We start from the raw sequence: 14,386 nt of genomic DNA on the forward strand, positions 1-14,386 counted from the left end.
CTGATCGCAGCGAATAAAGGATTTTAACTACAGCATCATTGGGGTGAGTGCCATATCTCTTTATTTTGTTACTACTAGTGAAGTCTCCGGTCCACTATTGATATTTTTTTTGCACCACCCCTGATTGTTTAAATCTGGAAAGTGTTTCAAGTCTGTCAGCCTTTGCTTTTTTAAATAACCTGTGAAGATTTACTAACCTGGTGCTGCACGGTTTCTGAGTCTTAGTCTGATTCATTATTATAGCACTATTTATTCCATGGTGCTTTACATGTGAAAAGGGGTATACATAATAAAAAACAAGTGCAATAATCATAAACAATACAAGTCACGACTGGTACAGGAGGAGAGAGGACCCTGCCCCCAAGGACTCAGTCGACAAGGCATGGGTGAGGATACAGTAGGTGAGGGTAGAGCTGGTTATGTAGCGGTTTGCTGGTTACTGCAGGTTGGTCTTCAGGTTCCTTTTGAAGGTTCCTCATTAAGTGAGAGTCTGATATGTTTGGGTAGTGAGTATAAATGTCTCTCAGTCCTAAAAGCAGTGGCAACAACTCTGACTAGATCTCTGCAGCTAGTCATTGTCTATGCAACTTGGTCAAACTCTTTTCTCCACATATGCATTAGTCCTGACATGGTCCCTCACTGGGCCTCACAGTATACTTTGTTACTGTCATAGATCTGCAATTTACCACAGACCTTTGAGGCTCACTCCTCTAGAGAATCAGCCAACTCCATGAGACCAGCTGCTTAGCTCTCCAGGGCCTCTGCACCTCAAAGAAACCTCTGGTGTAACTCGTCTACCTCAGCTTCTAACTCTAATGAGACAAAATATTGATATCACAGGATGACAAAACAAGCTCCCCCTCCTAAAACCATCAGTCCTAATGCCAAAATCGCATGAAACCACTCACAACAAAACCAATAGTATTGGTGATGGATCAAAGCCACCACTTTCCCATATTCTACAGAAGGCCCAAATCTGAAGGTGAACCACCATCCAGCCTTCACAAAAGTGCAAATCAATGACAAAATGAATAAAAAAAAAAAAAAAGAAATGGGTAAAGTTCCTGTCTGTTGGTCGATGATTGCCGGCACAAATGTTTGTTCCAATGCTCAGTCCAGATTATTGCCCGGGAATAATCCTGAACAAACAAGTGGGAGAGGCCATCTTATTGCTGATGAGTCAGGAGCACATCCTTGTTTCCATCATGGGATGTGCTGCTGTCAATAACGAAAGTGAGGAGAAAGAATGATGAAAAAGTGAGTTCACTGTCAGTCATTGGATATGAACATGAAAGTGATGAGCGATGATCTTCTAAATTGTTTTTTTTAAAAACAGGATTATTGGGATTAGTTACAAAATTTAGCTCATCAAAAAAGACTAATTCCTTAAAAGATTCTTTATTTAGTATACTTAAAAATCAAAAACCACAAAGATTGTGAAAAACCAGACATAAAAAATCAAAAATAACCAAAAATCAGTTGCTGATCTGTATCCTCAAGTTGGTATACCAGCAAGGCTACTATTAGATCTATTTGGCCCTAAATTCGCCCTGACTGATCCCCTGCCTGTCAGTGGAGGTTGGCACCCTCTTGAAACGCAAATAGCGCCCCCACTCAGCGGCGGCTAGCCCTGATTTCCCTATAAATCCCTATAATAGGACAAAATCTACAAACACGATATCACAATGTCACTAAAAATATAGATGCCCTAGTAATATAGACCGTATAATGCAAGGAATCTAAATATGGGCCTAAACAACAATTAGCCACCATAACAATACATTAACTAGAAGTCCAACCAATTTTCTCATGCCTGATGAATTTTTAAGTGGGACTAGGAGGGGGAGAGGGGGGATGTGATAGAATTAGCTGGCCCACCACAGTCCCTACTTAGCAGCGCCCCTGCCTGATTGCGGAGGTTGGCACTCTATGTAAGGCCGGTTTCACACGTCCAGATAATTCCAGTACCGTATAAAATCGGTACTGGAGTTATCCGTGTCCGTGTGCCCACTGGGTACCACACGCACCGTGCAGGAGACAGCGCTCATTTACAGTAATGAATACGCGGCTCCACCTCCCATAGGGGTGGAGCCGCATATTCATTACTGTAATCGGCGGCCCCACATGACCGCATACAGGAGAAGATGAGGCCAGACGAGGAAGCAGCGACAGCCAACGAGGGAAGCGGTGAGTATTTTCAGAACAGCGGGGAGGCGCACAGGGGGTGGGGGGGCGGGGGACACATAGATCTTTATTTTAAACACTATTATTCATATTTTCTGTGCAACAAACGCTGCTGCAGGGAAGATGTGAATCGCGGATTCAGCACCAGTGGGGGGGACAACGCTTAATGTAGCGCTGTCCCCTGCACGGCACACAGACTGCACACGGACAACGTCCGTGTGCGGTACGTGTTTTACACGGACCCATTGACTTTAATGGGTCCGTGTAATACGTGCGCTCCCACGAACACTGTCACCTCACGTACCGGAGACACGGACGTGTGAAACCGGCCTAATGCGCAATATGGCGCCCCCGCTCAAAGAAGGCTAGCCCCCCCTCTCCCTACCAATCTCTCCCTTCGTGTGCCTGTCATAATGATGAAATGTGGGGATAAGAGAAAGGGTTATAGGGAATAATGCTCTTGATAGAATATTTAAGCAGGAACCGATTTATTCTTATTCAGACAAAAAATTCATCTTTTAAATGTAATAGGGTCAGGTGCTGTTAAGTTAGATATAGACAGCTCTAGTGCAATAATTATTGCTCCTGCATTACCATTTGTAAATCACAGATAACCAGTGGCTGAAAATGATATCAGATTTCTATTCCATTGTGCCCAAACAAATCAGCCATATTTGCCTATTCACAAAACATATCATAGGCAAATCCACCTTCTGTTGCACTATGCCCAAACAGATCAGCAAACTGATAATTTAACCAGTAGTGTCGTTCAAATAAGTTACAAAATTATTGAAATCTTCCTGCAATCCATCCCAAACAATAAAAATGTCACCTGCAAAACGTAGATACATCCGTATATGCTTTAAATAGGGATTTGTAATATTAGTGACTTATTTTTCCTCAAACGCTGCTAAAAACAGGATTGCGAAAACGCATGCCACTGGTGTACCCATTGCGGTACCGGTTCTTTGAATGTACCATCTGTTCATAAATTTAAAGGCATTGTGGGATAAGACCAATTCCAAACTGTCCAATACAAAACAAATAAAGTCAAGATCTTTGTCTGTATTCAGAATTCTGAAGGGGGTGTTCGTTCAAACTTTATGCCACCAATATCACCAGGTAATATGGTGGATTTATTTCATGACTTGGTAATAAAAGATATAGAAGCTATTTTGTACAGGGAATCTAATAAAAATCTCTCGGTGAATGAACAGAAAGCACTTGGAGAAATGCAAAGGTGGGATGAAGTAATCTTTAGAAAAGCCGACAAAGGCGGAAATTTGGTAATTTTAGATAGAAAGTATTATATTGATGAAGCAATGTCACAACTCAATGACCCAGAAACATACATATTATCCACTATATAATTGTCTAAGGGTCACTTCCGTCTTTCTGTCCTTCTGTCTGTCACGGATATTCATTGGTCGCGGCCTCTGTCTGTCATGGAAATCCAAGTCGCTGATTGGTCATGGCAAAACGCCCACGACCAATCAGCGACGGGCACAGTCCGGCGGCAAAATGGCTGCTCCTTACTCCCCGCAGTCAGTGCCCACTCCATACTCCCCTCCAGTCAGCGCTCACACAGGGTTAATGGCAGCGCTAACGGGCCGCGGTGTAACGCATTCCGTTTACGCTGCTATTAACCCTGTGTGACCAACTTTTTGAGGGAAAATATGTCACTAATATTACAAATCCCTATTTAAAGCATATACGGATGTATCTACGTTTTGCAGATGACATTTTTGTTTGGGATGGATTGCAGGAAGATTTCAATAATTTTGTAACTTATTTGAGCGACACTAATGATGAAAACATACGTTTTACATCATGTTTCGGAAAAAAACACTTTGCATTTTCTTGATGTAAAAATAGACATTCTAGATGGTAGAATGAATACAAAATTCCATAGAAATCTCACAGCAACCAACAATTAGTTACATTTTAAGAGCTACTTCTGCATGCGGTGTGCATGCGGCCTGCGTACCTATCTTTAACATTAGGTATGCAGGTGGTGCCGCTGTATGCGGATGCTTCTGCATGCGTCGTTTTGACGATGCGGAGAAAAAAATAAATTGCAACTAGCTGTGTCCTACGCTGGTCGCCGCATCGTCAAAACGACGCATGCAGAAGCATCCGCATACAGCCACACGACCTGCATACCCAATGTTAAATATAGGTACGCAGGCCGCATGCAGAAGTAGGTGGAGCTAGCGGCAGAGGTGCAGCCGAGGGCGGGGCTTCACGGACGAAGTCCGCAGCCCTCCGCAGCTCCTCAAAACGCTAATCTGAAACCGGCCTTTGCGCTCCCCTAATGATGGAGTTATATACATAGCTAGATCTTTAATCAATATATATTTCATACAGAGTGATGGCCCCTTCCAGGTACAAGGCTGCTTCCTGACCTAACTTAACCCTATGCTTTCATATACTTGAATACATTATTTAATGGGTATTCCTGAATTTTGTAGAATCTTTATGACTTATTCATTAAACCTATGTCTCCTATGGTTTATTACTGGTGGGAACAAAGATATGCAAAGGCTCATACACAACATTCAATAGGAGCATATCCTTAATACACCACACACCCCTCTTAGATCAAACATTTGCGATTGAAAAAAATAAATGCTGTATACATGAGTCCATAAGATGGTGGACCTACAAGCAGATGCCATTAGTAGCATAAACCCTCTCCTAGGTCTATGCAGGGCCTGTAAAACTTTTGTTATAATATATAGGTAGAAGCACAGAAACTCCTTTAGGAGAAATCAACCAAATACTTGAAAGCACGGGTAAATTCATACGAAACAACCATATGTCAGCCGATCATGAAGTCCCCTGGGTGTGACTGGTTCCATTTTAAAGATCCACCGGGTCTCTTTCTGCAAAATGGGTCTGTCCCAATCACCTTGTCTCTCACTCTCCTTAATTACCTCCGATACACAGAAAGAGAAGACCTCACCATTGCCTTGATGTTCCCTCCATATATGACGGGCCACAGGTGTTCCTTCCCGGTGAAAGACCTGGCTATTCATTGCTTGCGTTGAGAAACACGTGATGGTGTCTCCGCGGTGTTGGATGTTTTGATCTCCCCGAGGTCATTCATCGTTATGTTTATGGGCCACAGGTGTATCCCTCTCATTTCCAACATCACCAAGGTGTTCACTTATTCTTTTCCTCAATTCTCTCCTTGTCTTGCCAATGCAGTTCTCAGGGCATGAACATGTGGCCATATATACCACTCCCGTGGTTTTGCAAATTGCAAAATCTCTTGGAAAGAATTTTCTGCCATTAGAGGCATTCTCAAAGCTCTTCCCCGGGGACACCCATTTACAAAATGATCAGTTACTGCATCTAAACGTGCCAAAAACTCTCCTATCCAGCCATGCACCTTCCTGTTTTGGCCTTTTATAGTGGCTATGTACTAATCGGTCTTTAACAGACCGACCCTTGCGGAAGGTAACTGCTGTTTTTTTCGGGACCACCTCAGATAGAGACTCATCCGCCTGTAAGATACTCCAATGTTTATTGAGGATTCTGAAAATCTGATCTGTCTGATTATCATATGTACCAATGGTCCTCACCATATTTGGATCCTCACTTCTAGTTTTTGGTCGCAGAGGAGTCTGTCTATGCTTTCCAAGTGGTTTGTTTTTCACAATCTTTGTGGTTTTTGATTTTTAAGTATACTAAATAAAGAATCTTTTAAGGAATTAGTCTTTTTTGATGAGCTTCTTCTAAATTGTGCAGCTTCATGTCCCGAGGGTTGCACAGCCCTATATTGCCGCAGTAGACAAACCTAGAAATCACCAGCCATACGATCTCCGGCTTACACATCCCATGCCACCAACAAATAAGGATCTGTGCTTCCACCCCGGCTCTGCCAGGTGTCCCATGTATGAAGTTATGGGCCCTCAGGGTACAATTCATCCCCACGTGAGGCATCTGATGGAGCACACGGTGGTTCTTTTCTCTTTTTTTGGATTTATGCAGAAAAGAACAGAAAGAAGCCAGAGGCAAATGGAGGTAGAGGACAGGTATACTGTGCAAAGCCTGTTATGGGGGCATACGACCTAAAAGGAGAAACCACAAGGTGACCTTGGGAAGCGTTAACGTTTGGTTGTTGAAGGAATATTCCACGCGGCCATGTATTACAGATCAGTAAAATGCGAACCTGTATGAGTATGAATGCAGTAGATGCCACATGCAGTCCTATGTAACACCACAAATAACAGCAGATAACACAGTGATTGATGCCTCTCCAAGTATGGATGATGTAATAGATGTTGCCTGCAGTCCTGTGTAGCACCACAAATAACACAACGGTAACTCAATGTAGTAAATATTACTAGTCCTATGTACGCCATAATAACAGTGATAACTCTCTGAATATAAAGCCTTCAATGACAGTGATGACTCTCTGAACACAGAAATGTAGTAGATATTCCCTGCAGTCCCATGTAACAGCCAGATAACAGTGATAACTCTCCGAACAGAGATAATGTAGTAGATGTTCCCTGCAGTCCTATGTAACAGCACAAATAACAGTGATGACTCTCTGAATACAGATATGTAGATGTTCCCTGCAGTCCTAAGTAACAGCACAAATAACAGTGATGGCCCCTGAACACAGATATGTAAATGTTCCCTGCAGTCCTATGTAACAGCACAGATAACAGTGATGACTCTCTGAATACAGCTATGTACATGTTCCCTGCAGTCCTATGTAATGGCACAGATAATAGTGATGACTCTCTGAATACAGATATGTAGATGTTCCCTGCAGTCCTATGTAACTGCACAAATAACAATCACTCCCTGAACAGAGATAATGTTGTAGACGTTCCCTGCAGTCCTATGTAACATCACCAATTACAGTGATAACACCCTGTATACAGATAATGTAGTATATATTTCCTGCAGTCCTATGTAACACCACTATAACACAGTGATGACTCTGAATACAGAAGATGTGGCAGATATTTCCTGCAGTCCTATGTAAAGTGTGTGCTGTTCTATACCCAGCTGTTCTCTATGGCACCTATTTATCCTGACGGCTGACATGTAATAATTCACAACTCTTACCAGTTCTATATTGCGGACATATTGCCGTAGCTCTCGGCGCGGTGATTCACAGCGACTCCGGATCATCTCGCCATAACACGACCGAATGAACGTCTGATTTATCACCTACGAGTCCAGTATCATTTGTGGGAAATTATTTGGAGGGGCCTAGCGCTGTCAGTAGAAGCGATGCTGCCGGGGAACCATTGGATCCCCCCTCTCTCATTTTTTCCCATTTGGGATACTTTATGGGAGTGAAACCAATGCGTGAACTCCTAATTCCACGACTAACGAGTGTCTGTAATCGGCAATGGTGCCGTCACTGCTCCTCTCATTCACCCTTATAATAATGGCTTAGTTGCTTAGTCGAGCACTAATATATCAAGAATAATTGATCTAATGACTGTATATGCGGTATGAGAGGAGCGATGCATGTCCATCCAGTCCAATCTTAATACATCATTCAGTGGTAAATAATATATAACCCGGATGCCATTTGTCAGTAGATAAGCTCACTGCCCGAATCAGAATCTGTCTTGAATGTTCCATTAAAGGGTTATTCCCATCTCCAAGTTCCTATCCCAATATGTAGTAGGTGTAACAATAATAATAATTATAATATAATATTAGCAAATACCTCCAATTAGAAATGTAGCATAGCTTTTCTGATTAGCTATTTCGCTTGCCCCATGTGCAGGGCATTGTAGTAACTTCGGTATCCATGGTTACGACCACTAACAACTAACTATATGAGTGGGCATAACCATGGATACCTAAATTACTGCAATGCCCTACACATGGGGAACAAGACATAGCTAATCAGAATAACTATACTACATTTCTAATGGGGGGGGTATTCACTAATATTATTTATTTTTATTTTTTAAACCTACTAGATATTGGCATAGGATATTGGAGATAGGAATACTCCTTTAACGTCCCGTCTGTAATGATAATGGCATTTTATTTTATTTTTTTGCCTAAAATACAAATGAAATGTGTTACATTTAATTATTATTATATTGTATATAATTATATATTATATTATTATTATGATTGTAGCCCTGAACGGCAATGTAAGCGTAATAAAGTGAACAATAAACAGTGGTGAAGTGGCCTGGCGGCCTCGACCAATCAGAGACAGGCACAGCATGGCGACAATGATGTCATAAAGGTTGCCTCGACCAATCAGAGACGGGCACAGCATGGCGACGATTGTCATAAAGGTTGCCTCGACCAATCAGCGACGGGCACAGTCTGCCGCGAATTCTGGAATCATCATTGTCCATGTACTACAGGGACATGCATATTCTAGAATACCCGATGCGTTAGAATCGGGCCAACATCTAGTAATACAATAAACATGGATGAAATATGGAACAATACATGATTAACAACAAGTATGGGTGGGCTAATAAAAGATATATGCCATTTGCATGTATAACATATCATGTATACCCACATGTAGTTAATGTAACATTAATCAGAGGTACCTGTTGTACAGATGCTAACCTGTTGTGAATTCTGTGGTCACAAGTGGTATTGCAGTCTCTGGGCGTCCTCCCTCAGGTGTTTTGGTGTGCTCGTTGGCTGCCTTGCTATTTAGCTCCACCTGAGTCTGTCTTCCTTGCTCCTTGTCAATGTTCCAGTGTTGGATCTGAGCTACTGCATCTTTCCTTGGGCCTGCTGCTCTGCTAGATAAGTGCTTCTAGTTTGTTTTCTGTTTTTTCTGTCCAGCTTGTTATTATCTTTTGCTGGAAGCTCTGAGAAGCAAAGGGGTGCACCGCCGTGCTGTTAGTTCGGCACGGTGGGTCTTTTTGCCCCTTTGCGTGGTTTTCGTTTTAGGGTTTTTTGTAGACTGCATAGTTCTCTTTGCTATCCTCGCTCTGTCTAGAATATCGGGCCTCACTTTGCTGAATCTATTTCATTCCTACGTTTGTCTTTTCATCTTGCTAACAGTCATTATATGTGGGGGCTGCCTATTCCTTTGGGGTATTTCTCTGAGGTAAGTCAGGCTTGTATTTCTATCTTCAGGCTAGTCAGCTCCTCAGGCAGTGCCGAGTTGCATAGGTAGTGATAGGCGCAATCCACTGCTGCTTCCAGTTGTGTGAGGACAGTTCAGGTACTGCAGTCTACAGAGATTCCACGTCTCAGAGCTCGTCCTATTGTTTTGGGTTTTTGCCAGATCTCTGTATGTGCGCTGATTACTGCACGCTGTGTTGCCTGATTGCCAGCCATAACACTAACCATACCCAAACCATACTGGTCTAGGGTCAGGGTTAGAAAAATCCTTAACAAAGTGTAAAGATTGTATACATTTTAAAAAAATATACAAGTGAGAGAAGAAGCGGGGAGCTGTGGGGAAGCCCAGAGCAGTCTTTGTCATCTCCTATGCAGCAGTCACGATTAATATGTATTCACTCTGCATAGGCAGCAACTAAGATAACAAAGTCCACTTCAACATACTGGGAACTTTCTGATATCGGTTGCTGCCTATGAAGAGCATGCAGCAGATAACAATCTCCTCTTGACTGCTGTGCTCCGCATAGGAACCTGCAGACACTGGCCACTCCACTCGATGAGCTTGCTTGCCAGCAGACTGGTGCTCACTATGCCCCTGCTTCTCATCCATATATATGGCAGCTGTGTGGCTCCAGTACAGTGGCTATGTAAAGCATGGGCACAAATGTTAATGCTTCTGGCATAATTACTGATTGCAAGCTACTACTGTCAATCATATTTGCTGTCATCTCGGTTAAGTCAACGCTATTGCCGTCACCCTCACATGCCTCCTCGTAGTCAGTCGCGGTGAGAGAAAACCAACCATAACATTCTTTTTTTACTGTTTTCTTTACGGAGGTTTGTTTGAAGGTTCCCTACTGAATGAAAACATAGAAAGCATGCTTACGTAATGTGCGCCAGCCCTGCCAGTCTGAATGTTACCACTGGTCACTGGTTTGGATGTGATCACTTTCAGTCTGAGGGTCACCTAGCTCTGCAGCTAATCAGTGACCACAGCCGTAAAGTCACTGGGGGCTGTTACTTTGTTATTTGCGGTCTGGTTGGGACAATTGAAAATTGGAAGAGTGGCGCAGTGCTGGAGCAGAGGACACATTATGACTGCCTTCCTTCCTTCCTTCCTTCCTTGTTCCTTGCCTCTTTTCCTTCCTTCCTTCCTTCCTTATTTCCATCCTCCCAACCTCTCTCCATTTCTTCCTTATTTTTTCTCACCCATCTCTTCCTCCCTACTAACCCCCTTATCCTCATTTTCCTACTTTCCTCCCTCTTTACTTCCCTCCCTTCCTTCCTTCCTTCCTTTTTCCTCTCTCCATACTACACTCCTTTCCTTCTTTCTTCCCTCCCTAACTCTATTCCTTCCATCTTTCCTCCCTACTTTTCTCCCTTCCTTCCTTCTCCCTCACCACTCTCCCTTCCTTCCTTCTTCCCACTCAACATATCTCCCTTTCTTATTTCCTTGCCCCCTCCCTTCCTCATCGCTCCTATCTCCCTACTACCCTCCTTACTAATGTCATTTCCTTTCTCCATTCCTTCTGTCTTTACTACCTCACCTCCCTGCCTTCTTGCTTCCCTACTTCCCTCATTTCCTTATTCCATCCCTACCTCTCTTAATTCCTTCTTTCTTCCCTCTCCCTTCCTACTTCTCTCCTTACCTCAGTCCCTTCCTTCTTCTCTACCTCTCCACCCTCCTTCTTTCTTCCCTCTCCCTTCCTACTTCTCTCCTTACCTCAGTCCCTTCCTTCTCCTCTACCTCTCCACCCTCCTTCTTTCCTCCCTACCTTTCTCCCTTATTTACTCCCCCTCCTTTTCTCACCCTTCCTATCTCTCAACTATACTATACTCCTTACCATTTTCCTTTCCCTTCCCGTTTCTTTACCTTCTCTTCCCTTCCAACCTGCATGGTAGCATTTCATTGATTAATTTTAAAATGTATTGGAGAACCAATTGTAAACGTTTGGGGTTTACAGTAATTGCCCTTGAATAAAAAAGTAAGCTCATTCAGTATTGCATTCCAGTGAATGACTCTCATGACCAGTGCGCAGCTGTGTTAGATCTGTTGAACTATGATCCCATCAATTACATGATCAGTGGTTCCCTTAAAATGTTAGGAACTTGAGTTTTCATAGACAATATAACAAAATTATTGATTAGATTTATGGTTTCTTTGAGGATGTAGTGAAGCTCCATTTTTTTAATATTGTGGTCATCATTGTGTTTTAAGGTGTCACACTCTAGATCTCCAGTGTCCGTGACCTAGAGCTTGTCTTATTCTAGAGCAGTGGTCCTCAACCTTTCTGACCTTGAGAGCCACATTCAGCTCCAAGAGAGGGTTGCAAGCCACATCCAGCTTCTGCCCCCTCACACTAGTGGCAACCAAGGCCCTCATTACAGGTGTAACGATAACCAAACATTTTCCACGGAGATCACCCTGAAGCAGTACACCAAGATCCAAGGGTTCCAACCATATCCCCATTCGGTATTCTCCCTTCAAGCACTCCCAACATACTGTCGTGTCCAGCTTCAAGCACCTCCTCTAACAGGTAGTATCATCCTGTCTCCAGCGTACCATACTTAAATTGTCTCTAAACCCCTAAGGCTTGTTCATCTAGATCTGCAGGGCTACTCTAAAATTCACCATTATGAGATTTGCTCTTCATACCTGTTTGCTGGACCTGGAGCTAATACTCCAAGCTCGCAGACCAACATAAGCCACACATCATGGGCCCGCATGCCACAGGTTGGGGACCCCTGCTCTAGAGCAATCTAATTTGTCAAACTATAGAATCCAGATCTTCAGTCTTTAGATTCTGTCGATGGAGCTAACACGTTGTCTCTTTTTTTCTTAACAGGAAAATGGGTGTGCTAATGTCCAAGAGACAGACAGTGGAGCAGGTGCAGAAGGTCAGCATTGCCGTCTCCGCATTCAAGGATGGACTGAAGGAGAGACCGCCCAGTAAGAGGAAATCTGAGGGTTGTATCAGGAAAGGGAGTAAAGCAGATGTTCTGGACCAAGTGTTGGAAGAGGAGAAGGATGAGACTGAATCTAACCCAGATTCTCCTTGTCGGTCTCAACCCCGGCAGGAGAATCCAGCAAACCGGGCAGCCTGGGAAAGACTAAGAGACGGGAAAGGAGTTGAACCTGATGAGTTTGATAACTCCAAACGTTTCACTCCTCCAGCTTTTATCAGACCAACTCGTGCTCTGAATGATGATGAGCTCCCAGAGATAACCCTGGACCAGAGAGAAGAGGTGAGGAACATTAATATAACTGGAGTGAAATCAAATCTTTGCATTTGGAGAAAACTACATTTCTACAGTAGGGATTACATTTACCTTAGATAATCTGTGTGGATTGTCATATTCTTTCCATTACATTGAGTATATTTTAATTAGTGGATTTCTTTGGTCTTCCGCAGCAAGAAACCATGCTTGATACCAGTGCTTGGGTCATGACAGAGGTATAGCAAAGCTTTTACCCGAAGGCTGTGACAAAGTTCTCTCACCTATTGGATAGTGAACAACAGAGCTAGGGCCATATGGCATAAATTGCTCCAAGCAAGAGAACCTCTCTGGTCTTTTTACAATGCAGAAATGTGTGACTGATGCTGAAAAACTGTGTGCTAATTTTTTTACAACTTTGGATTTTTTGCTTAAGCCCCAAGGGTGGTTTGCACGTTAATGACGGGCCAGTTTTTACAATTCTGACCACTGTCCCTTTATGAGGTTATGACTCTGAAACGCTTCAAGGGATCTTGGCGATTCTGACATTGTTTTCTCGTGACATATTGTACTTCATGATAGTGGTAAAATTTCTTAGATATAACGTGTGTTTGTTTGTGAAAAAAACTAAAATTTGGCCAAAATTTAGAAAATTTTGCAATTTTCCAACTTAGAATTTTTATACCCTTAAATCACAGAGATATGTCATACAAAATAATTAATAAGTAACATTTCCCACAAACAAAACAATGCTGCCATGTGCTGGAAAAACAAGTTTAATTTAGGACTGAGGGGGGTGTATCTTAGTGGACAATATACTGTAACATCATCGCCACACACTTGGGGTTGGACACACCTCTTTTAGCTGGTCACATAAAAGGGACAAGATCATGTGGCTCTCTCTTTTGCTTTGCTTGCTGGGACGATCATGGACGTACATGGTGGTTGAGCCTACTCTGTAACCCCTTTACTTGCTAGGCCTTAGGGATAGTAAGCTATAGATGGGTGGGCTGATATTGAGTGTGTGATTTGGGTAATTCAGGGTGGGTTTTTATATTGTTATATTACTGTATACTGTAGTGAAATTACTGTAGTAGCGCTGTAGTAACAGTATTGTGTGTGTGTGTGTGTGTGTATATATGTATATATATGTATATATATATGTGTATATATATATATATATATATATATATATATATATATATATATATATTTTGTAACGTTGTACCCACTCAGGTGCGTAGGAGGAAACAGGAGCCACATTCTCTTCTTGGTTCAAGTGGGTTTATTGCTCCATAAACCACATAACAGTGTGAACAACAGGTAAACAAACAGCTTTTAGCTCAGGAAAGGAAAATACAAAAGTCCAGTCCTTCAGGCTCAGTCCTGCAGCCTTAACACACTTTGGAGGCTTTCTCCTCCACACACACAGACTCCTGTCTGTAGTGTCCCATCTGGACACAGGGACCTCTGTCCACCCTGACAGATTCCCAAACACTCTCTTACCATGTGCTACACATCTCCATTAAGTAGCCTGAAACCACACCCATTGGTGAAGTAACGTCACATGATTAGACATGTGGCTATGACATCACCACAGGTTCTTAAACAAACACAAATAGGCATGGTTATGCCCCTTACCCAGGGGTGAGGTATATGGGTAACATAGTAACATAGTAACATAGTTAGTAAGGCCAAAAAAAGACATTTGTCCATCCAGTTCAGCCTATATTCCATCATAATAAATCCCCAGATCTACGTCCTTCTACAGAACCTAATAATTGTATGATACAATATTGTTCTGCTCCAGGAAGACATCCAGGCCTCTCTTGAACCCCTCGACTGAGTTCGCCATCACCACCTCCTCAGGCAAGCAATTCCAGATTCTCACTGCCCT

At 42.7% G+C, this 14,386-nt stretch overlaps 1 protein-coding gene across 2 annotated transcripts in view; it reads left to right on the plus strand.

Moving 5' to 3' along the window:
- Positions 1 to 14,386, plus strand: part of PHF24 (PHD finger protein 24) — a 213,956-nt gene that overhangs the window by 140,096 nt on the left and 59,474 nt on the right. For both annotated transcript variants that reach the window (XM_069748242.1, XM_069748250.1), the window contains exon 2: positions 12,120 to 12,519. In XM_069748242.1, the coding sequence (XP_069604343.1) occupies positions 12,124 to 12,519 (396 nt within the window). In that variant the 5' untranslated portion in view covers positions 12,120 to 12,123. The remainder of the gene's footprint in view (positions 1 to 12,119; positions 12,520 to 14,386) is intronic.

This window comes from Ranitomeya imitator, chromosome 1, assembly GCF_032444005.1.
Source record: "Ranitomeya imitator isolate aRanImi1 chromosome 1, aRanImi1.pri, whole genome shotgun sequence".
NCBI lineage: Eukaryota > Metazoa > Chordata > Amphibia > Anura > Dendrobatidae > Ranitomeya > Ranitomeya imitator.